The sequence below is a fragment of the Aquarana catesbeiana genome, linkage group LG08, assembly GCF_042186555.1.
Source record: "Aquarana catesbeiana isolate 2022-GZ linkage group LG08, ASM4218655v1, whole genome shotgun sequence".
Lineage (NCBI taxonomy): Eukaryota > Metazoa > Chordata > Amphibia > Anura > Ranidae > Aquarana > Aquarana catesbeiana.
In genome coordinates this window covers 294,341,690-294,365,907 of record NC_133331.1, presented here as the reverse complement: position 1 = coordinate 294,365,907, position 24,218 = coordinate 294,341,690, and the positions used below count along the sequence as shown (strand labels likewise).

The following is a 24,218-nucleotide window of genomic DNA, read 5'->3' as shown; positions in this document are numbered from 1 at the left end:
CTGATGTGGGCGGAGTCCTGGTTTAGGGGAACCAATCAGCTCATGTCTAGTAATAATCTTTGTATTTCTATTTTAGTAGATGGACGGGAGATGAGGAAAACCTCAGAGGATTGTCTCACTTTGTCTCCAGACTGTAAAGTAGAAGATGAGGACATCACACAGTATAGTCCAGGAGAAAACCCGACTACCTCAAATGTCCATCCGGCACCACACAGTGTAGATGGACCATCGTATTCCTCTTATCCTGAGGAACCTCAGACTGTGCGGGACGGTGCCGGACCATCGTATTCCTCTTATCCTGAGGAACCTCAGACTGTGAGGGACGGTGCCGGACCATCGTATTCCTCTTATCCTGAGGAACCTCAGACTGTGCGGGACGGTGCCGGACCATCGTATTCCTCTTATCCTGAGGAACCTCAGACTGTGAGGGACGGTGCCGGACCATCGTATTCCTCTTATCCTGAGGAACCTCAGACTGTGCGGGACGGTGCCGGACCATCGTATTCCTCATATCCTGAGGAACCTCAGACTGTGCGGGACGGTGCCGGACCATCGTATTCCTCTTATCCTGAGGAACCTCAGACTGTGCGGGACGGTGCCGTCCTTCCAACACATAGGAAGTTTTTCTGTACTGAGTGCGGGAAGTGTTTTCATGAAAAAATACGACTTGTCAGACATCAAAGATCTCACACAATTGAGAAGCCATATTTCTGTAATGAGTCTGGGAAACGTTTTTCTGGGAAGTCCAACCTCTTTGTACATCAAAACAAGAAGCCCCATTCCTGTTCTGAGTGCGGGAAATGTTATACACGAAAAACTGAACTTGTCATACATCAAAAATCTCACACAGGAGAGAGGCCGTATTCCTGTTCTGAGTGCGGGAAATGTTTTTCAGCTAAGTCACATCTTTGCAGACATCAGAGATTGCACACAGGTGAGAAGCCGTATCCCTGTCCCGAGTGCGGGAAGTGTTTTTCTCGGAAGTCCCATCTTATTGGACATCAGATGTGCCACACCGGCGAGAAGCCGCACGCCTGCCTTGAGTGCGGGAAATCTTATCAACGGAAATCAGACCTTATTACACATCAACGGTATCACACAGGGGAGAAGCCGTATTCCTGCCCTGAGTGCGGACAATGTTTTGTACGTAAACCGATTCTTGATAGACACCGGGGTTGTCATATTGCTCAGAAGCCGTATTCCTGTCCTGAGTGCGGGAAATGTTTTTTGCGTAAACCGTTCCTTGATTTACACCGGAGGTGTCACACAGAGGAGAGGCCGTATTCCTGCCCTGAGTGCGGGAAATGTTTTTCGCAGAAGTCCCATCTTGCTGGGCATCAAATATGCCACACGGGCGAGAAGCCACATTCCTGCCCCGAGTGCGGGAAATGTTATCTACGGAAATCCGACCTTGTAATACATCGCAGATCCCACACGGGGGAGAAGCCGTATCCCTGCCCGGAGTGCGGGAGATGCTTTGTACGTAAACCCCATCTTGATGCACATCGGAGATGCCACACGGGGGAGAAGCCGTATTCCTGCCCCGAGTGCGGCAAATGTTTTTCACAGAAGTCCAATCTTTCCAGACATCGGAGGTCCCACACAACCCTTGAGGTGTGTTAGTATCCGCAGTGCGGGAACGTCTAAATGATATTTTGCAGGAGACCTCACGCAGGGATGGAGCACACCTTGGAAGGAGCACACCTTCATATACACCTCAGAGAACACTTCCCTCACCCTGATGGCTGGGTGCACAGAACATTATTAGTTAGGGAAGGTCGTGTGGGGTCACTACTAATACCACAGCAGAGTAGGAGAATAAAAGGGTAACATTCAGGTGAGTCACTAACTTCTGTCAACTCCAAAAGGTGGCGATTTCCAAAGTAGGTGGTCCCCACCAGTCCGTTGCGTGACCTGTAGAGGATGGGGGGGGGGGGTCAGCTCCCCAACTCATTGAAGTCTAGGGTGGAATCTTTTAGCATCAAGAACCAAGGATGACCCCCTCGTGTCTCTTCACTGGAGGAGCTTGGTTCAGAGTAGATGGACAGGTCCTCCATACTTTATAGTCAACAGAGAGTGGTGGGTCCTGCCGAGGGGCCCAGATCCAGGCAAAGAACCAGAGAGACGTCATATCAGTCAAGGGTTACCCTCACTCTGCTGGCCGTTCTATACAACCACTCCCCAAGTGGACCAGGGTGCCCACCATCTGACAAGGACACAACATAGAACGTGGAGCTGGCGTGGTAAGGTGCATTATACTGGTAATTAAGAATGGGCTTGGGTATGTTCGTATCGAACCCTGTGTTTGTTGGGGAAATGCCTCGCTGCCTATGTTTGGCGCTGGGCAGTGACGGCTTCCTGTGGGGGTTCGATCTGAACACGCCCAAGCCCATCACTACTGGCTTGACTCCTTCCCCAGTTTCAAAAGCATAAATACAGCAGATTTTGAAGTCATTGAGTGAATTATCAACCACCTCCGATCAACCCGACTACAGCATTCCAAAACAGGGGTGCGAAGCAGCATCCCATGGGGGTGGTTACCTTATGGTCAAGGGGGGGGGGGTTTGCCAGCTGGTCAGGCAGAGCTAGTTGGGCTAATGTGTCTGGACATTGGAAAGAGGCAACAGAGATGGGAGCCCCAAGAGAAGCCTTCAGTCCGGGCAGGGTGGCTTCATTGTATGGTCAATAAGGGTCATAAAGTCTACTAAGTCTAGGTTCACATCTATTCAGGTTGCGATTGAGTAGTTTTTCAGACACCTTTTGTGTTTTTTATGCGATTTTGTGTTTGTGGTTTTATTTGTTTTTTTTTTGCTAATAGGAAAGTAGTTCTGTTCATGTAGTTCCACTTTTCGCCACTTTAATGCGACTTTATGCTCTCTGGCACTCAAGTCACATCAAAGTTGCATCGGACTTCATTCACACTTGTCGCAACTTTGATACAACTTTGGATGGTTGAGACTTGGATGCAACTTAATGGTTAAGGAGTGGGCGGCCACCAGGATCCTTAGCAACTAGGGAATAACAGGTTGCTAAGGAGCGGGCGGCCGCCGCATCCTTAACAACTGATGACTCATCAGCTGTCAGCGGGATTCCCCATTGACAGCTGAATGTAAACAAAAGAATTCCAGCATTAAATTAAAAAAAACAGAATTGGGGTCCCCCCCCAATCCATACCAGGCTCTTCAGGTCTGGTATGAATTTTGGGGGTGACACCATGCCAATTTTTTTATTTAAATGGTGAGGGGGGCCCCCCACTTCCATACTAGACCCTTAGCAGGCCAGGAAGGCCCCCAAATAATACCGGCCACATGTCCTCAACATGGGTAGGGTGCTTTGGGGTAGAGGAGGCTCCCCCCCAAAGCACCTTGTCCCCATGTTGATGAGGACAAGGGCCTCTTCCCCACAACCCTGGCCCTGTGTTTATGAGGGTGCGGGGGGTGACTTATCAGAATTTGGAAGCTCCCTTTAACAAGGGAGCCCCCATATCCTGCGCCCCCCCCCCAACTACAGGCCAGTTAAAGTCTCAGGTTCCTTTACAGTAAAAGCTGCAGCTAGTCAGGAATAGAGACTGCTTCCATATGCAGAAAGGCAAAAAGATCCGAGAGATCGGCAGGGTTCTTCAACATGAACGACGTAGCATTCTGACCCATCAAGTGTATGGGAAATCGCAACCTGTAGGCTATCCCAACTCAAAGTAGCCTGTCTAGGAACAGCCTCAGCAGTGCTGTCCTCTGCAGGGTAGACAAATCGGGCAAGGGGGCAGAGTCAGGTCCCTGAGACCAAACTTTTCTATGCATGTCCTTTTTCTGAACATAGTATTGGACCTGCAGATAACTTCCCATGGTCTGGTTGGGTCTGCTGGATTAGGGTCTAGAGGTCTATGAACTTGATCCAACTTGATCACTGTGGGGAGGAGTGTTGTCTAGTTCGATGTTTAGGACTACTAGGAAAATGTCATATATGTTTTCGGGGCCAGTGGCCTCAGCCGAGACTTATCATGGTGGCTCCAATCTTCAACAACCTCCATGTGAAGTTGGAGAGAGACGAGACGAGAGGCTTGTTCTGTCTTTTCCCATTCCAAGGCTGTAAACTGTGAGTCTAAAGCTGAAGTGGTGGATTCCTCTTTGTTAATATACTTCATCATCTGCTGTAGGTTGGTCAGTACCCCCCTGTAGTTCTTTTTGGTGGTTTTCCTCTGTATGGATCAGGGCCTCTATGTCAGTCTTAGGTGGAAGGGGCATGGATAAGACCCTTAGGTCTTTGGGTTCATCCTCCATGTGTACCAAGCTGCAGTACCTTAGCAAGTCCTAACTGTGGGAACCCTCAAACAGTGCCAGCTGTTGTCCCTGTAGACCAAAGTCCAGAGATAGTGAAGAGGACAAACGAGGCTCAGAAGGGAAGGACGGTGCTTGACTCCTCATCATGGCCTCTGAGCGGGAGTCAGCCATCCTAGAACCACTGATAGCCAGGACAGCGGATAATAGATGCTTTAAAGAAGCTCCTCTTTAGAAGTCTGTTTCTGGGATTGACGTGTAAGCACCCGGTAAGTACGGGAGCTAACCAAGAACAGGACTTCATTATGCCGTGCCTAGACCATCCTTCAGAAAATATTTTAATCAGGAAATTGGTCATACATCCTAAAAACACCAAGTGTGTTCCTTGGACATACCTGGTACGCCCTGGTGCTCTTTCCTCAGCACTGCCCCTATCATTGGCCACACCCATCTGCCATTAGGATAAATGATGGCCATACATCATGTTTTCAGGAATCGTTGATGGATACTTCGAAACACAATTGATGTTATGTTGTATTTACCCTTCTTCTTCGGCCTGCCCATTGAAGGACTTTGCTTTACTCAGTTAAAGGAGTTTTGTATGGGGGGGGGGGATTTTTATTCAAAATTGTTCTCACTTACCTAACCCTTTGTTAACCCCAATAAACCCTAATTTATAAAGAAAGTTGTCTGTTTTTATAATTTATTATGTATTTTTATTGGTTATATCGATAATAAAATAATTTTTTCAGGACAGTATTGCCATAATAAAGTTGTGTTTGTCTGAAATAAAAATGTGTGTGTGTGTGTGTATATATATATATATATATATATATATACACACACACCCCATATTGCCAAAAGTATTGGGACGCCTGCCTTTACACACACATGAACTTTAATGAAATCCCAGTCTTATGCCCCGTACACACGGTCGGATTTTCAGACGGAAAATGTGTGATAGGACCTTGTTGTCGGAAATTCCGACCGTGTGTAGGCTCCATCACACATTTTCCATCGGATTTTCCGACACACAAAGTTGGAGAGCAGGATATAAAATTTTCCGACAACAAAATCCGTTGTCGGAAATTCCGATCGTGTGTACACAAATCCGAAGCACAAAGTGCCACGCATGCTCAGAATAAATAAAGAGATGAAAGCTATTGGCCACTGCCCCGTTTATAGTCCCGACGTACGTGTTTTACGTCACCGCGTTCAGAACGATCAGATTTTCCGACAACTTTGTGTGACCGTGTGTATGCAAGACAAGTTTGAGCCAACATCCGTAGGAAAAAATCCATGGATTTTGTTGTCGGAATGTCCGAACAAAGTCCGACCGTGTGTACGGGGCATTAGTCCGGAGGGTTCAATATTGGGTTGGCTCCGCCCTTTGCAGCTATAACAGCTTCAACTCTTCTGGGAAGGCCATCCACAAGGTTTAGGAGCGTGTCTATGGGAATGTTTGACCATTCTTCCAGAAGCACCTTTGTGAGTTCAGGCACTAATGTTGGACGAGAAGGCCTGGCTCGCAGTCTCTGCTCTAATTCATCCCAAAGGTGTTCTGTGGGGTTGAGGTCAGGACTCTGTGCAGGCCAGTCAAGTTCCTCTACTCCAAACTCGCTCATCCATGTCTTTATGGACCTTGCTTTGTGCACTGGTACAAATCATTTGCTGGAGGGGGGATTATGGTGTGGGACGCGCAGGAAGAAGATGGCGGATCCTCCTCCTATGAGTTGGAGCCGTCAACACCCCCCAGATACCAGCAAAGTGCTGGAGGCAATATCTACCTGCCGGGCGACGTTGACTACTAAAAATCGAGGAGGTCATGGTAGATATCTCCTTGGTTAGACAAGACTTTTACTTTTCTTTAAACTGTGTTATAAAATAAAATATTTTGACATTATAACCAAACCCATCAGAGTATTGTAGCCTACAGCAGACTGCTGGACTATGATTTTTTTCAGCTGAAGACATAAGGGGGCACTGGTCTTGCAGCACTGTGGCCCAAGGCTTGGGAGGAAAGGAAAAATAGCAAAAATGGATATGACTGCTATCTCACAGCCGTCCATTGAAGCGCCGGCCACTTCTGTGGAGGATTCCTCTTCAGCCGCAGTCATTTTAGCGGCCATTATAGAGCGCAAAGAGACTCTTAAGGGGCAAATGGATCTCATAGCATTCGGTATGTCTCTCAGATCCGTCAGGACCTGGATGGGTTTAAAGCTAGGGTCTCTGAGGTGGAAAGCAGGGGCCTCCACTTTGGAAGACTCAACCCAATCGGATTTTAAAGATCTGCAGGGCTCTACAGCTACAAGTTAGACGGTTGCAGGAACGCTGCTATTGTCACTGAAAATCTTAGACGGAATAATATTCGTATCCTGGGCCTACCTGAAAAGGGCTGAGGGGACCAAACCAACAGAATTCCTTGAGCAATTACTTATTACTGTTTTGGGCTTGGAGAGTGTGCCACCCACCTTTGTGGTGGAGCGGGCACATAGAATTCCATCAAAGCCACCTAAACCTGGGGCCCCCCCTAGACCTCTTTTATTACTGAATTATCGAGATGGAGACAGGGTCCTGGCGGCTGTTAGGGCTAAACCAGATATACCTTATGAAAACACTAAGTTATTATTTTTTCCACACTATTCTTAAGAAGTTCAGCAATGCCGCAAGTCCTATACAGAGATCCATAAGGGACTACGAGAATAGAGCATACAGTTTAGCCTCCTTTATCCCAGCAGATTGCGTATTATAAATGGTGGACGGACATATTTTTTTGATACCCCGGCTGCTGCCTCCACTGGACTGGATGCACGCTAAGAGAATTATTATCCTTTATCAGGATCTCTTAACAAGTACGCCCTCAAATTTACTGAGATACCCCAAGTACCAACTACGGCCTGCCCCAGAATACAGATCTGGGGTGGTAGGAATGAGGTTGTATGGTGGGGGTTATCCCAAGAAGAAAGTTGAGTGATTAAGCTGAGGTCAGTAACAGCCTGACAGCAAAGTACTAATCCAGGAGATGGGAACAGAGTCGAGGATTCAAGTTCAGATCAGTAACAGCCGGGCAGTACTAATTCAGGTGAAAGGAACAGAGTTGAGGATTCATCTAAGGTCGGTAACAGCCAGTTAGCTGGGCATCAACTCGGGGGGCAGGAAGACAGTTGAGTGATTAAGCTACGGTCAGTAACAGCCGGGCAGCGAAATACTAATCCAGGAGACGGGACAGAGTCGAGGATTCAAGTTGAGATCAATAACAGCCAGGCAGCTGGGTACCAATTTAGGAGAAAGGATAAAAGTGAAGTCTACAAGCTCAGGTCGGTAACGGCTGGGCAGTTGGGTAACAATTCAGAAGACTGAAGATCACCGGACAGGAACCAGATGCAGGAATGCCATGTATCAGGAGACATGGACGTTGACTAGATACTAGCCAAGGGTGGTAACAGCCAGGCAGCTGGGTACCAATTTAGGAGAAAGGAACAAAGTCAGGAATACAAGCTGAGGTTGGTAATAGCTGCACATTTGGGTAACAATTCAGATGACTGAAGATAATTGGACAGGAGCCAGATGAGGAATGTTGACTAGATACTAGCCAAGGTTGGTACAGCCAGGCAGTGGGGGAACTAATGCAGAAGACAGGAACAGAGTCAAAGATTCAAACGGAGGTCACTAACTGAAAAACAGAGGGGTACCATTTCAGTAGACAGGAACAGAGTCAAAGATTTATGCTATGGTCTGTAACATCTGGGTACCAACTCAAACGATAGGAACAGAGTCAAGGATACCAACCGAGGTGGGGCAGCAATTGGGATAAGAGGTTCTAAGAGTCAAGTCGAGAACAGTAATAGCCAGGCATAGGGGTAGCAGTTCAGGATACAGGAGTCAAGAATTCAAGCTAGGCCCACTAACAACCAAACAGCCAGGTACCATTTCAGCAGATGGGAACAGAGTCGAAGATTCAAGTTGAACAGAGTTGAGACTTCAAGCCGAGGTTTGTAACAGTCAGGCAGCGGGGTACCAACTAGAGGGACAGGAAGAAAGACGTGGATTTAGGCTGAGGTCGGTAATAGCAACTCGGAAGGCAGGAACAGAGTTGAGAACACAAGCCGAGGTCAGTAAACGCCAAGCAGTGTGCTGCAAAGTCAAGGATTCCAGCTGAGATCAGACAGCCCAGGCAGTACCAAGTCAGGAGACAAAAACAGATTTGAGGACACAAGCTGAGGATGGTAACAACCAGGCTGCAGGGTACCAATTCAGGAGACATGGAAAAAGTTGAGGATACAAGCCGAGGATAGTAAGACATGGGCAGCTAAGGATCGATTCAGGAGAGAGGAACAGATTGGATGATACAACCTGAGGATGGTAACAACCAGGCTGCAGGGTACCAATTCAGGAGACATGGAAAAAGTTGAGGATACAAGCCGAGGATGGTAAGACATGGGCAGCTAAGGATCGATTCAGGAGAGAGGAACAGATTGGAGGATACAAGTTGAGGTTGGTACCAGCCGAGCAGCCTGGTCCTGATTCATGAGAGAGGAACAGAATGGAAGGTACAGGCTGAGGTCGGTAACAGCCGGGCAGCCTGGTACCGATTCAGGAGAGAGGAACAGAATCGAGGGTACAAGTTGAGGTCGGTAACAGCCGGGCAGCCTTGTGCCGATTCAGGATAGAGGAACAGAATGGAGGGTACAAGCTGAGGTCAGTAACAGCCGAGCAGCATGATACCGAGCAGGAACAGAATCAAGCATACAAGCCAAGGTTGGAAACAGAAAGGTGCCAGTTCTGGAAACAAGAGCAGAGTTGAGGATTCAAGCTGAGGTCAGTAACAGACCAGCAGCAGAGTCAGAAAGCAGAAACATGTTGAGGATACAAGCCAAGGATTTAAGCCGAGGTTGGAAGCAGCCAGACAGCCCGGAACCAATTTGGAAGACAGGAACTCCTTGAGATTAAAAGCGTCAGTCTAGAGAGACAACATACCCAGCAGACATGTTATCCACGTGGTGTTACTGGCGGCGTGGAGGATCGTTTTGAACAAAACTGGTAATTTTGCTGCAAAGTCAGTTGCCTTGAAATCCACTCATCCCGATGAGTAATATATTTCTCTTCCCCTTGGTGGGAGTGGAGATGACCCCATCTATAAGGATATACAGTACATACACACACAGCACAAGGCCGTGTTCAAACTACGAGACGTTTCCTCGGGGCTGCAGTTCCTCTGAGCTCCAAAAGGTGGTGATGTCGCTTCTACCCAGACAGGAAGTCTCTATGGAAGATAGGAAGTGATGTCAGGCACAGACAGGAAGTGATGTCAGGTATAAATAGGAAGTTCTGGGTGAGAGGTAAGTCGGGAGGAAGTAGAGAGAAGACATTGTTGGAAGAGGTAATAAGAACTTATTTTCTATTTACACCCAGTAACCCCCCCCCCGTCATGTCCGTCCTCTTCCTCCATAGTCACTGTGATGTCTTTTATCTCCAGCAGATGATGATACTCACATATATAGTGTGGAAACCTAGATTAACCCCTTCAGGGGCAGAACATTCCCCCACTTACAGGGCCGGAACATTCTCTTCATATTGGAGATGTGTCACCTTTCCCACCAATCACCTTCTCACTTCATCAGCAGGGCCGTTTGAAGGAATTTGAGGGCCCCAAGCAAAATGGACATATGCTCCACTTTTAACCTCAGATCGTTTTTGCAATTCTTCTTATTTTTTTTAATGATTTTTTCACAAAGCTTAGATGTAGCCACGCATCTTAACCCACCAAACAATCTGCATGAAGGTCCCTTTTTAGAGGTGGCAGACAAGCAGTGAGGAGGCAATGTAACCCTAACCTCACCGCCTGTTTTGACCCCAAACAAGCATGCTGCAATGCACGTGGTTGCGGGGTATTTGTGGCACTTCCCTGTTTGCTGGAATGGGCCATGTTCGGCAGGCTTGCCGCCCACCATCCAGTTGCGTTATGTTGGATAGAGGACATTCAGAATGGTGATAATAAGCTCCCTGGTGCACCCAATAGAACACCTGGGCACTGGTGTCTCACTGGCTCCAGCTGTGACCGTGTCTGGGCCACCATAGTGCTCATGGAAGTGGGAAGTGCTCCAATCCAATCTAGGACCTGTAAAGAAAACCCTCAGTAGTCTATAAGTGGAGACCGGTGGGATGAGGTGGGACTTTGGTGAGCTGTCTCGGAAAAACTAGTAGGTGAGAGGTCCCTGTAACAACCTGGACAGTAGGGGGGCCTCCCAATATATACACTTCCTTTAGTTGAGGGGTACTTCCAGGAGGAGTGGAGCTGAAAGATGGCTGCCCTCATGGAACATCTTGAGGAGTTGACCCGTGTCCTGGTGATCTGGATGCAAGCCGCAGGGAATCACAGTGGCTCATTCTTATGGTATACATGATGTCTGGTGGTATTTTACAGTCTGAAGAGCGCAGATTGATGGTTTTGGCTTAAAGGCCCTTGTCTCTGTATTGGCTGAGATTAGACATGTGGAGTTGAATTTGTGTTGCCTTTTGGGTACCGGCACCCAACTTCTTCCATTGCTTGGTCATGGAACCCGCCCTGAGGTTTGAAATACGAGCCCACTGGGACACCTGGGGGTCATCATCCACCTCAACAAAGAGAAATTGGGTGCTACATATACAATATAGACACCAAATGCAAGGAGGAAACACTGTTTATGAAGAATGAGGTCAGTCACCCATACATTATAGAAAAAGCGCAAAACTGATGTGGTCATTTAGGGCAGGAGGTGTAGTAGCCCCAAGGTCCATTTAGCACCATTTTGCAAAAGCAAGTTGTCAAGATTTCCTCCCCCTGGGATTGCGGTGACTTCCATCAAAAGCAATATTAGGATAAGCCATCTATTTGGTAATTCTGACTTCTTTCAAAGTGCCTCCCAATGAGAGTTTGGAGATTCCCATTTGTGAGATTGTGAATCTTCTTCCAACCTTCATATATTCCCCTTCCTCCGACCAGATTTTATTATTATACCTCCAATAAAATCCAGATAATTCTCTGTTATCAATTATCATTTTATCTGTCTAGGCAGAAACCTGTGTAGACCACATGACTGCAAAAATGAGGATGAAGGAGGTCCGGAATCACATTAGCGAAATAATACTAGATTTCACCCTGGAGATCATCTACCAGCTGATCGGAGAGGTGAGGAGGATTCTGGGAGGTCACATGACATCACTCTTATCTCTATTAATAAAACACAGACCTGACCGGAGAGGTGAGGAGGATTCTGGGAGGTCACATGACATCACTGTTATCTCTATTAATAAAACACAGACCTGACCGGAGAGGTGAGGAGGATTCTGGGAGGTCACATGACATCACTCTTATCTCTATTAATAAAACACAGACCTGACCGGAGAGGTGAGGAGGATTCTGGGAGGTCACATGACATCACTCTTATCTCTATTAATAAAACACAGACCTGACCGGAGAGGTGAGGAGGATTCTGGGAGGTCACATGACATCACTCTTATCTCTATTAATAAAACACAGACCAGACCGGAGAGGTGAGGAGGATTCTGGGATTCTAACATGATATTCCTATTGGTTCTCCAATACAGAGATTTCCTCTTGTGAAGTCAGGTGATCATATGACCATCACAGTGCCTCCATGTGACTCCCTAAAACCTGAGAGACACAACATGGAGAAGATTATAGAAGTCACCAAGAAGATGATGGAGCTGCTGACAGGAGAGGTGAGGAGGATTCTGGGAATTCTGGGACATTATCCAGTAACAGACAAGGGATGTGTCTGGATGGTGACTGTATCATTGTGTGTGTCAGGTTCCTATAAGGTGTCAGGATGTCACTGTCTATTTCTCCATGGAGGAGTGGGAGTATTTAGAAGGACACAAGGATCTCTACAAGGATGTCATGATGGACAATCAGCCGCCCCTCACATCACCGGGTAAGAGGAGACTTTATTGTAAAGGAGAGAGCAGTACGGAGGGTCCACCTAGATCCCCCATCATCTGATAAACACATAGAAACAATGTATTCAGTCAGTGTGTGTGTTTCCTACAGATGGATCCAGTAATGGGAACCCACCAGATATAGATGTCCCCGTCCTCTGTATTCCCGGGATTCCACACAGGAAGGTCACACCATCCCTCACCATCATCAGGTAGATTATTGATTATTATTGGTAGTTGTGATTTATACACAAGTGTGTTTGTTAAAATAATTTCTTATTGTATGTTCAGAGTGGAAACCTTGGAGATGATAATATTGTTGTTAAAGAAGAGTATAAAGAGGAGGATGAGGAGTATGAAGTGATGGAGGAGTTTTCAGAAGGACACAACAGTCAATACAAGGACACCCTGCTGGAGCTATCAAATAACAGAAACCCACCAGAGAGATGTCCCCGTCCTCTGTATTCCTTGGATTCCACACAGGAAGGTCACACCATCCCTCACCATCATCAGGTAGGTGGAGTTGAGGGTCGGGAACATAAAGCGATTGAACACTCTGACATGTGGAACCGATGTGTGGTTTCTACAAGATGATATTTTCGATGTGATCTTGCATACTTCTACGTTATGGATTTTTATTTTCTGCCATTCTGTTGGTTTAGTGTGAAAATCTGATTGTCATGAAAGTTGAGTATGAAGAAGAAGAGAGTTATATGAGGGATGATCAGCAGTCTATGGAGGAGGCTGGAATGAGGAGGACATTCATAGAGGAGGACACTCCTACAGAGATCAGCACAGGTGAGCTATACTCTATTCTCCAGTCCCCATGGGTTCCTTCTCCTATCACAAGGCTGGGTGAACGTAGAAGTGATCTGGGAGGAGGATCAGTGGCCTTTTTGACCTTTTTTTTTTCGAGAGGGGAAGAGCCCCGGCTGGTTGGGGCCTCCACAGAGAACATCTGCTCACTCACACCTACCTGATCCAGATAGAATCTTGATGGAAGTGAACGAACATTCTCATATCTATTGATGTTTTTTATATTATTTCCAGGACACGCCAAGGAGAAACCCTCAAAGGATCTTCTCACTTTATCTCCAAGATGTAAAATGGAAGATGAGGATATCACAGGAGATTGTGCCGGAGAAAAGACAATGAGCTCCTCTATGGATGGTGGACTTCACAGTGTGGATGGACCATGGAATTCCTCTGAGCAACCTCGTACTGTGAGGGATGGTGCCGGAGAGAAGACAATGAGCTCCTCTATGGATGGTGGACTTCACAGTGTGGATAGACCATGGAAACCTTCTGAGCAATCTCGTACTGTGAGGGATGGTGCCGGAATTCAGGGGGTGAAGACATTTCCCTGTCCTGAATGTGCGGAAAGTTTTAGCTCAGAACGAAGTCTAACTGTACACCAGAGATCTCACTTGGGGGAGGAGCTTCATTCCTGCCCCGTGTGCGGGGAAGGTTTTCTACATAAATATCATCTTAGTGTACATCAGAGGACTCACACGGGGGAGAAGCTTCATGCCTGTTCTGAGTGCGGGAAGTGTTTTGTAAGTAAAACGGACCTTATTGTACATCTGAGGTCTCACACCGGGGAGAAGCCGTATTCCTGCCCCGAGTGCGGGAAATGTTTTTCAAAGGGGTGCAACCTCATCAGGCACCGGATGTTGCACACGGGGGAAAAGCCGCATGCCTGCGCAGAGTGCGGGAAACGTTACGCGCAGAAAATAGGGCTTGTCATACATCAGAGGTCTCACACAGGGAAGAAGCCCCATTCCTGCCCTGAGTGCGGGAAATGTTTCGGAAGTAAATCTGAACTCGTCACGCACCACATGTCTCACACGGGGGAGAAACCTTTTTCTTGCTCCGAGTGCGGCAAATGTTTTCTACGCAAAACCGAGCTTACGGTACATCAGAGATCTCACACGGGGGAGAAGCCGTATTCCTGCCCCGAGTGCGGGAAGCGTTTTTCAAAGGCATGCAACCTTTCCAGGCACCAGAGGATCCACACGGGGGAGAGGCCGTATTCCTGCGCTGAGTGCGGGAAATGTTATGCCCAGAAATCAGAACTCGTTATGCATCAGAGGTCCCACTCAGGGGAGAGGCCGTATTCCTGCGCCGAGTGCGGGAAAAGTTTTTATATGAAGTGCCACCTGTACAGTCACCAGAGATTGCACACGGACGTCAAGCCGTACCCCTGCCCCGAGTGCGGAGAATGTTTCAAGCGCAACTCGCAGCTCGTTGTCCACCGACGATCCCACACGGGAGAGAGGCCGTACTCCTGCGCTGAGTGCGGGAAAAGTTTTACACGGAGCGGGGACCTCGTTACTCATCGAAGAATCCACACGGGGGAGCGGCCGTATTCCTGCCTCGAGTGCGGGAAATGTTTCTTGGCGAAGACTCACCTCAACAGACATCAGATGAGGCACACGGGGGAGAAGCCGCATTGCTGCCCCGAGTGCGGGAAATGTTTCTCGCGAAGGTTTTGCCTTACCCAGCATCGGAAAACCCACCAGGTGCGGGAAATGTCTTCCATATGAATCATCAGATGTTGTGTAAACACATCGGGGATCTGACGCCTTGGTCCGCACCCGGAAAACACGGGGCTGAGCGCTCCTCCCATCTTTTTATCGTGGAAGAAACTCTTCAGAGGTCACCAAAGACTTCAAAGTTCTGTCTGAGTTACTCTTCAGGGGGAGAGGAGATGGATGAGAACGCCACGAGTCTTCTAAAAACTCCCGAGGACCAAAAAAATTAAAATGGAGAAAAAGCCAACTTGTCTCGGGGGTCGGCATTCCCCCTTCATCAGGGCTGAAGAATAAAACCACATAAAATATCCTAAAATGATAAAAGATTATAAATTGACTATGAAATACAATTGATAAATACTCACTATATTACCAAAAGTATTGGGACGCCTGCCTTCACACACAATACCTTTAATGGCCTTCCAGTCTTAGTCCGGAGGGTTCAATATTGAGTTGGCTCCGCCCTTTGCAGTCTATAACAGCTTCAACTTTTCTGGGAAGGCCGTCCACAAGGTTTAGGAGGGTGTCTATGGGAATGTTTCACCATTCTTCCAAAAGTCAGCACTGATGTTGGACGAGAAGGCCTGGCTCGCAGTCTCATCCCAAAGGTGTTCTATCGGGTTGAGGTCAGGACTCTGTGCAGGCCAGTCAGGTTCCTCCACCCCAAACTCACTCATCCATGTCTTTATGGACCTTGCTTTGTGGACTGGTCCAAATCATTTGGTGTGGGGGGGATTATGGTGTGGGGTGTTGTTTTTCAGGGGTTGGGCTCGGCCCCCTTAGTTCCAGTGAAGGGAACCCTTATGCCGCGTACACACGAACGGACATTCCGACAACAAAACCGTGGATTTTTTTTTCCGACGGATCAAACTTGTCTTGCACACACACGGTCGCACAAATGTTGTCGGAAATTCCGAACGTCAAGAACGCGGTGACTTACAACGAGCCGGGAAAAATGATGTTCAATAGCCAGTGCGGCTCCTTCTGCTTGGTTCCGAGCATGCGTGGAGTTTTGTGCATCGGAATTGTCTACACACCATCGGAATTTCCGACAACAAATGTCCGATGGAGCGTACACACGGTTGGAACAAGCTCACCTCAAATATTTGTTGTCTTAAATTCCGATCGTCTGTACGCGGCATTAAGGCGTCAGCATACCAAGGGGCATACCTGGAGGGGCCAAGCCCAACCCCTGAAAAACAACCCCCACACCATAATCCCCCCTCCCCCCCACACCATAATCCCCCTCCACCAAATGGTTTGGACCAGAGCACAAAACAAGGTCCATAAAGACATGGATGAGCAAGTTTGGGGTGGAGGAACTTGACTGGCCTGCACAGCCCTGATGTGGGGTTGTTTTTCAGGGGTTGGTCTTGGCTCCTCAGGGGTTGGTCTTGGCTCCTCAGGGGTTGGGTTTGGCCCCTTAGTTCCAGTGAAGGGAACTCTTAAGGCGTCAGCATACCAAGATATTTTGGACAATTTCATGCTCCCAACTTTGTGGGAGGAGTTTGGGGACGGCCCCTTCCTGTTCCAACATGACTGCCCATCAGTGCACAAAGCAAGGTCCATAAAGTCATGGATGAGTGAGTTTGGGGTGGAGGAACTTGACTGGCCTGCACAGCCCTGATGTGGGGTTGTTTTTCAGGGGTTGGTCTTGGCTCCTCACGGGTTGGTCTTGGCCCCTTAGTTCCAGAGAAGGGAACTCTTAAGACGTCAGCATACCAAGACATTTTGGACAATTTCATGCTCCCAACTTTGTGGGAAGAGTTTGGGGACGGCCCCTTCCTGTTCCAACATGACTGCCCATCAGTGCACAAAGCAAGGTCCATAAAGTCATGGATGAGTGAGTTTGGGGTGGAGGAACTTGACTGGCCTGCACAGCCCTGATGTGGGGTTGTTTTTCAGGGGTTGGTCTTGGCTCCTCAGGGGTTGGTCTTGGCCCCTTAGTTCCAGAGAAGGGAACTCTTAAGACGTCAGCATACCAAGACATTTTGGACAATTTCATGCTCCCAACTTTGTGGGAAGAGTTTGGGGACGGCCCCTTCCTGTTCCAACATGACTGCCCATCAGTGCACAAAGCAAGGTCCATAAAGACATGGATGAGCGAGTTTGGGGTGGAGGAACTTGACTGGCCTGCACAGCCCTGATGTGGGGTTGTTTCTCAGGGGTTGGGTTTGGCCCCTTAGTTCGAGTGAAGGGAACTCTTAAGGCATCAGCATATCAAGACATTTTGGACAATGTCAATTTCCTCCACCCCAAACTTGCTCATCCATGTCTTTATGGACCATGCTTTGTGCACTGGTCCAAATCATTTGGTGGAGGGGGGATTATGGTGGGGGGGTTGTTTTTCAGGGGTTAGGCTTGGCCCCCTTAGTTCCAGTGAAGGGAACTCCTGAGGCGTCAGCATACCAAGACATTTTGGACAATGTCAAGTTCCTCCACCCCAAACCCGTTCCTTCATGTCTTTATGGACCTTGCTCTGTGCACTGGTGGGCAGTCATGTTGGAACAGGAAGGGGCCGTCCCCAAACTCCTCCCACAAAGTTGGGGGCATGAAATTATCCAAAATGTCTTGGTATGCTGACGCCTTAAGAGTTCCCTTCACTGGGACTAAGGGGCCAAGCCCAACCCCTGAAAAACAACCCCCACACCCAGGGGGTGCAGGCCAGTCAAGTTCCTCCACCCCAAACTTGCTCATTCACACTATATTGCCAGAAGTATTGGGCCACCCCTCCAAATCTTTTGGTGGAGGGGGGATTATGGTGTGGGGTTGTTTTTCAGGGGTTGGGTTTGGCCCCTTAGTTCCAGTGAAGGGGACGCTTAAGGCGTCAGCATACCAAGACATTTTGGTCATCTTCCTGATGACTTGGTACAGAATATTCTTCAATTGGACATATGTCTTCTAAGTTCCTTGGACATACCTCATATGCCCTGGTGCTGTTGTTACCTTGGCTCCGCCCTTCTGCTTCTATCATTGGTGACACCCATTGGTCATTTTGTAATCGGCCCCCGAAGAAACGATGCCCCTACTTTCTGGGATTATTAATGGAGACATTGTTACATTGTATTTACATTTGCTGTGTGGTGTGCAGGTCACATGACGTTTGCTTTATACTGTACAGAGCGTCACTTAAAGGCATTTCACATGAGGGAAAAAAGTTATATATAAGTTATTGTTCCTTGATTGAGAGAAAATTCTGATAATGCAGATTTCCTATGAAGGACAAAGAAAAAAAGGGGAAACTACTGAGGGTGGGACTTCAAAGACACTACCAAAAAACAAATAAAGGAAAAAATTGTTTAAGGGCTCTACCAAAAAAGTCCCACCCCCGGGGGTTTCCCTTTTTCTTTATTAAGATTAATCGTTCCTAATCAACTAAATCCTCCTATTATTTATTTTTTTTATGTTTGTTTTTGTTGCATTTTGGAGCATTGTTATTACAAAATGCTCCACATTTATATGATAAAAGTTGCCTTTATTTCGATGCGGATGTCTTTTGTTCTTCTTTGTATCAGATCTGTAATTGTAATCTCCTTATCAATTAGACAAATCGGAGAAGAAAATGTTCTTGTTTTTTCTGCGCTGTCATTGGACAGACTAGGAGGAAAATCTATTTTTCAAATTGTTTTTGAATATATTTTTTTTTTTATTCTATGGATAATAAAGTCATTGTTTTCAGGGCACGAAATAAAGTTGTGTTGGTCTCCAGAAAACTTTATATGCACTGGTCCAAATCATTTGGTGGAGGGGGGATTATGGTGGGGGATTGATTTTCAGGGGTTGGTCTTGGCTCCTCAGGGGTTGGTCTTGGCTCCTCAGGGGTTGGTCTTGGTCCCTCAGGGGTTGATCTTGGTCCCTCAGGGGTTGGTCTTGGCTCCTCAGGGGTTGATCTTGGTCCCTCAGGGGTTGGTCTTGGCTCCTCAGGGGTTGATCTTGAACCCTCAGGGGTTGGGCTTGGCCCCTTAGTTCCAGTGAAGGGAACTCTTAAGGCGTCAGCATACCAAGACATTTTGGACAATTTCATGCTCCCAACTTCACTGGAACTAAGGGGGCCAAGCCCAACCCCTACAAAAAACAATCCCACACCCTGGGGGTGCAGGCCAGTCAAGTTCCTCCACCCCAAACTTGCTCATCCACACTATATTGACAGAAGTATTGGGCCACTCCTCCAAATCATTTGGTGGAAGGGGGATTATGGTGTGGGGTTGTTTTTTAGGGGTTGGGGGGTTGGTCTTGGCCCCTTAGGGGTTGGACTTGGCCCCTTAGACCCAGTGAAGGGGACGCTTAAGGCATCAGTATACCAAGACATTTTGGACAATTTCATGCTCCCAACTTTGTGGGAAGAGTTTGGGGACGGCCCCTTCCAGTCCCAACATGACTGCCCACCAGTGCACAAAGCAAGATCCATAAAGACATGGATGAGTGACACTTGGTGTTGGGTTTACCAAGGCAGAGCACTGCTGGGCTCTCCCTATCTACGTTTAGGAGTCATGACCGATTCCTCAATTTGATCAGTGTGTGGCCGTCCCTGCCTGACCGAATGATTGCTCGGGTGACTTCTGTGGAAGGGACATGCTGGATAATTTTTGTTCCTTCGTGAATGCAGCCAATGTCCCAATTGGGTGGGGGTGGTTCTTTCATGCACCTTGCTTGTGTGGATGGGGGATTTCATTCGTTTTGTCTTTCTTCATCGTTAATTTTTTTTTTGTCCTTTCGTTTATCCAAAAAACAACCCGTCTATGGCCAGCTTCACTCAAGGAGTGCGAAGGGCTTTAAATGTCTCCTGAAACTTAGGGAAGTTCCTTTCAACTATTTGGACCTACCAAACAAAAGGGTCTTTTTATACATAATGATGAAGGATATATAAGAGAACGGAGGTGGAGGTTTTGTATGGCGTGGGTACAGTATGTGACCTTCACTAATTGGGCTCTTAGACGTTTCATTCAGGAATGGAGATGGACCTTTCTTACAGCATCTATTCTCCACATCAACCACTATGTTCTGGAACCCAACCCAGGTTTAACCTCATCAGTGGTTACCACATCTGCCTTACAGCACTGGGGTCCTCGGTTTGAACCCCAACCAGGACACCATCCCAACCAAGACACTGGTGTCTTTAGTTAACCTTACCAACTTTATAATGATCTCCATGGAGTTTGCATGTTCTCCTTGTGCTCGGGTTGGGTTCCTCTGGGTGCTTGGGTTTCCTTCAACACTCCGAAGGCACGCTGGCAGGTTAATTGGCCTCTGTCTAGTATAGTGGTCTCCAAACTGCAGCCCGGGGGGCCAGGTGCGGCCCTTTGCTTGCTTTTATCCGGCCCTTGGGCGCTATTTCATCCACTAGTAACTGCAATGGGGCAAAATTCCACCCCACTAACACCAATGAAGGGGCATAATTTCTCCCAAAGACATCAATGATGAGGCACAATTATTCCCAATGATGCCAACAGTGGCACCCAATGACACAAATGATGGGGCACAATTCCTCCCCACTGGCACCAACAATGGGGCATAATTTCTCCCAATCACACCAACAATGGTACCCAATGACACCAATGATGGGGCGCAATTTCTGCCAGTGACACCAACAGGGCACAATGTCTCCCACTGACAACAATGATGGGGAACAATTCCTCCCACTGAAACCAACTATGACACCCAACGATGGGGCACAATTCCCCCCACTGAAACAAACAATGGGGTATTTTTTTTTCCCACGGACATCAGGACCTTTTCTACTTCCACTGGCCATAGTCTGCCCCCCCACTAAATTCTGAAGAACAGTAAACTGGCCCTTCGTTAGAATTTTGGAGACCCCCTTGTTCAGTTGTGTGTGTATGAGATAGGGACCTTACACTGTAAGCTCCTCGAGGGAAGGAATTGATGGGAATGAATAGCATGTAAAGTGCTGTGTAAACTGGCAGTTCTATATAAATACATAAAATAAATCGGTTCAGATTGGGGACTCCACCACTGAGGACCCTCACATGATATTCAGTGGAAGTAACAGCAGGAAGAGGCAATCAAACATCCAGCCAAGGCAGGGTCAAGGGGTGGGCAGGAGGGGACGCAGTGCTGTCATATGGGAGAGAGGGGGCGCCAAGCGTGAAGCTTAACTCCCCTCACCACAGGCACTCTCCAGATCAGTGGTTGGCAACCAGCAGACGCAGCTACACACCCGCTCTGGTAGCTCCAGCTGTCACGCCATGCCCACTCCGGGACCAGTTCATCCAGCGCCCAGGGTGATGATGTGGAAGTGCGCCCCCTCCTCCATTGCTAATGCATGGTGCAGGAACAGCGTACCACCCTGCACTCGTTCTCTGCCGCCTGGCTTGGCTGCCCATAGTTGGCATGGAGTGTGTGCTGCACATGGATGGCCAATCACTTGTTTACTAACTACTCAAAGTTGATTGCACATGCACACTGTTTTCTTTGTGTTGGTTGTAGGTGACTGGAATGGAGAGTGGGCAGAAGGCCGGGACACGGGGTGGACAGGAGGGGCGCAATGCTGTCACATGGAGGGGGATGCATGCATGAAGCTGTACTCCCCTCACCACATGCATTCTCCAGATCAGTGGTTGGCGTAACATTATCTTTAACAATATAAAAAAAAAAAACAGAAAGTATTGTAACGACCGCCATTTTATTCTCCAGGGTGTTCGAAAAAAATATATATAATGTTTGGGGGTTCTAAGTCATTTTCTACCAACAAAAAAATATTTTAACTTGTAAGCAACAAGTGTAAAAAAAAGGCTGGGTCCCTAAGTGGTTAAAAGAGCATCCGGGTGTTTTGTATAGAAAAACGGGTTTTCCTGTCTTTATAGCCCACAACGTCAATCATCCCGCAGAGATTCGCCAGATAGGAGGTCCAAAGGTCACAGTACCGCAGGAAGGAAACGCTCTTCTTTAGCTCATGCATCTCATAGCCGCAGGTCCCCCCCCCACATACGGCTAGAAGAGCTCCCTCTCCACATTGTTCCACCCGCCCCAGAGACAAGACTTGCTGGGTCTGCGGAAGGGAAGCACTTGCCGAGAGATTAGTCTGCAAGGCATGTTTTTTTGAGGCAGTTGAGGATAAAGAAAAACAAGAGTCCATAGACACTGAAAAAATTGATGAAGGACTCAAATCAGAAGTTAGCTTCATCCCAGGATTTAGCAACTCCCTCAACAAGTGAGTTCTCCAAGGAGGCCCCGGCTCAGCAAACAAACAGCAGATCTCAGTTCAGATGACGACAAAGACGCGACAGAAGAACACTGTTCCTCTTTTGGTTTTGGGTTAGTTGAACCATTTGTGGTCGAAGTGAAAGATGCGATTCAATGGGAAGAAGTTCCCGAACCTCCTGCCAAGTCCAGGAAATCCTTTCCTCATTTAAAGAAAAAAAGCGCCGACCTTCCCGCTTATGGAAGAAATAGGGGAAGTAGTTACGGAGGAATGGTGGAAGGTGGAAAAAAAGGCCGGTTGCCTATAACCGTTTTCACAAGTTATATCCCTTAGCTGACCCAGATACGCAGCTATTTGATTCCTCACCATCGGTAGACCTCTCTATCATAAGGTTGGCAAGAAATACGACACTACCCTTAGAAGTTTCCTTTAAAGATGCGCTCAATCGCAAAATTGACGCAGACATTAAAAAAAAGCTTATCAAGCAGCTAGAGGGGCTTGTAAACCAGCAGTAGTCCTGACTTCAGTTTCCAGAGCGACAAAGGCTTGGACTGATAATATCGAGTTAGCTCTGAAGCAGGGTATCGAGTCAGACGAGATTATTAAAGCCCTTGATAAATTGAAATTGGCTTCGGATTTTATGGCTGAAGCTGTCATCGATACATTGAGATGTTCTGCACAAGCCATGCTATACTAAGTGACTGCCAGAAGAGCACTTTGGTTAAAACCATGGTCATCGGACCCCTCCTCCAAACAAACATGGTGCTACATACCCTACGACGGAAAAGCCCTCTTTGGCAAAAAGCTTGATACGGCCGAGAAACAGGGGGAAAGAGTGGCCTGATACCTCAGGATAGGAACAGGAGGAAACAGTTTGCAGCTCGCCCTTCCTTTAAGCAGAGGAACAAGGACACCAGGGGTCATATAGGTCGGGAAGAGAATATAGAAGAGGTTCCCAGGCTACCTTCTTAAAGATGGGAAAGCGGAAGACTACATCTACTACGCCCTGAAAACCAAAAGTCTTTTTGACTACCTGCCCACCCAAACCGGTCCAGTGGGGGCTCGTCTCAGGGCTTTCGCTCAAGTTTGGGTGAAATCTTGCACAGATCAGTGGGTCACTTCCACAATACTCCACGGGCACTTCTGGAGATTCAGGCACCACCCGCCCGTTTCTACCCACCAAGATCCAGAGTTCCAGAGAAAAACTGGAGATTCCTATCCAGTATGTTCAGACGTTGATACATCAAGAAGCAGTAATATCAGTTCCGGAGTCAGAAAAGTTTTGGGGGTTTTACTCCCCAATCTTTTTAGTCCCCAAAAAAACAGGAGACTGGAGGCCGGTTCTGGACTTAAAGCGGCTAAACAAATCCATCAAGCTAGAACATTTCAAAACGGAATCTCTCAATACGGTAATCCTAGCAGTAGCAGTATAGGATTGGATGGTCTCTATAGACCTCAAAGATGCTTACCTACATATTCCAATTCATCACGATTTCCAGCCTTTTCTACGATTCAAAGTAGGGGGAACTCCATCTACAGTTTCAATGTCTGCCTTTCAGCATATCGACAGCCCCCAGAACGTTTACAAAGGTGTTGGTGGCAATTCTAGCTCATCTTCGGGAGAAGGGGATACGTATCCTACACTATCTAGAAGATATACTGATCTTGTCTCAACACAAAGAAATGCTCCAAACTCACCTACAAGAAGTCATGGGTTCATTAACAAAATACAGTTGGCTAAAAAACTACCCAAAGAGTCAGTTTTTACCAACACAAAAAATGATATACCTTGGGGCATTGTTCAATACCCCAAAGAGAGCAGTTTTACTCCCTCCGGAGAAGATCCCTCTAATCATAGCCAAAGTAGGGAGATCTATGGCGAGCAGAACAATGCCAGCAGCGAAGTGTCTGAGTCTCCTGGGATCATTTTCCTCATGCATCCCAATGGTGAAGTGTGCCCGTTTGCACCTCTGCATTTTTCAGCGAGGGTTTCTCTCCCAGTGGAAGAGGGGATCCTTATCTGAGAAGATTCTGATTACGTGTTCGATGAATTCCAGCCTATGGTGGTGGACAAGACCCCACAACCTGTTAAATTATTGCCATCTTGTCTCCATCTCTTGGATCACTCTTACATCAGATGCAAGTCATCTGGGTTGGGGCGCCCACTTCGAAAATCAGTTAATCCAGGGGAAATAGTGTCCAACATTTTGGAGTTAAGAGCAGCCTGGATGGCAATGTCTCATCTGGCATCCTCTCTGAGAGGCAAGTCCATCTTGCTACATATGGACAACAAATCGGCAGTAGCCTATG

At 47.5% G+C, this 24,218-nt stretch overlaps 1 protein-coding gene across 1 annotated transcript; it reads left to right on the top strand.

The window, feature by feature from the left end:
- The first annotated feature begins 3 nt into the window (after positions 1-3).
- Positions 4-14,880, top strand: LOC141104994 (uncharacterized). The gene is made up of 2 exons (XM_073594801.1): positions 4-1,595; positions 13,717-14,880. Exons 1-2 carry the CDS (start codon positions 4-6, stop codon positions 14,756-14,758), a joined length of 2,634 nt encoding a protein of 877 aa, XP_073450902.1. The 3' UTR covers positions 14,759-14,880.
- The last annotated feature ends 9,338 nt before the right edge of the window (positions 14,881-24,218 follow it).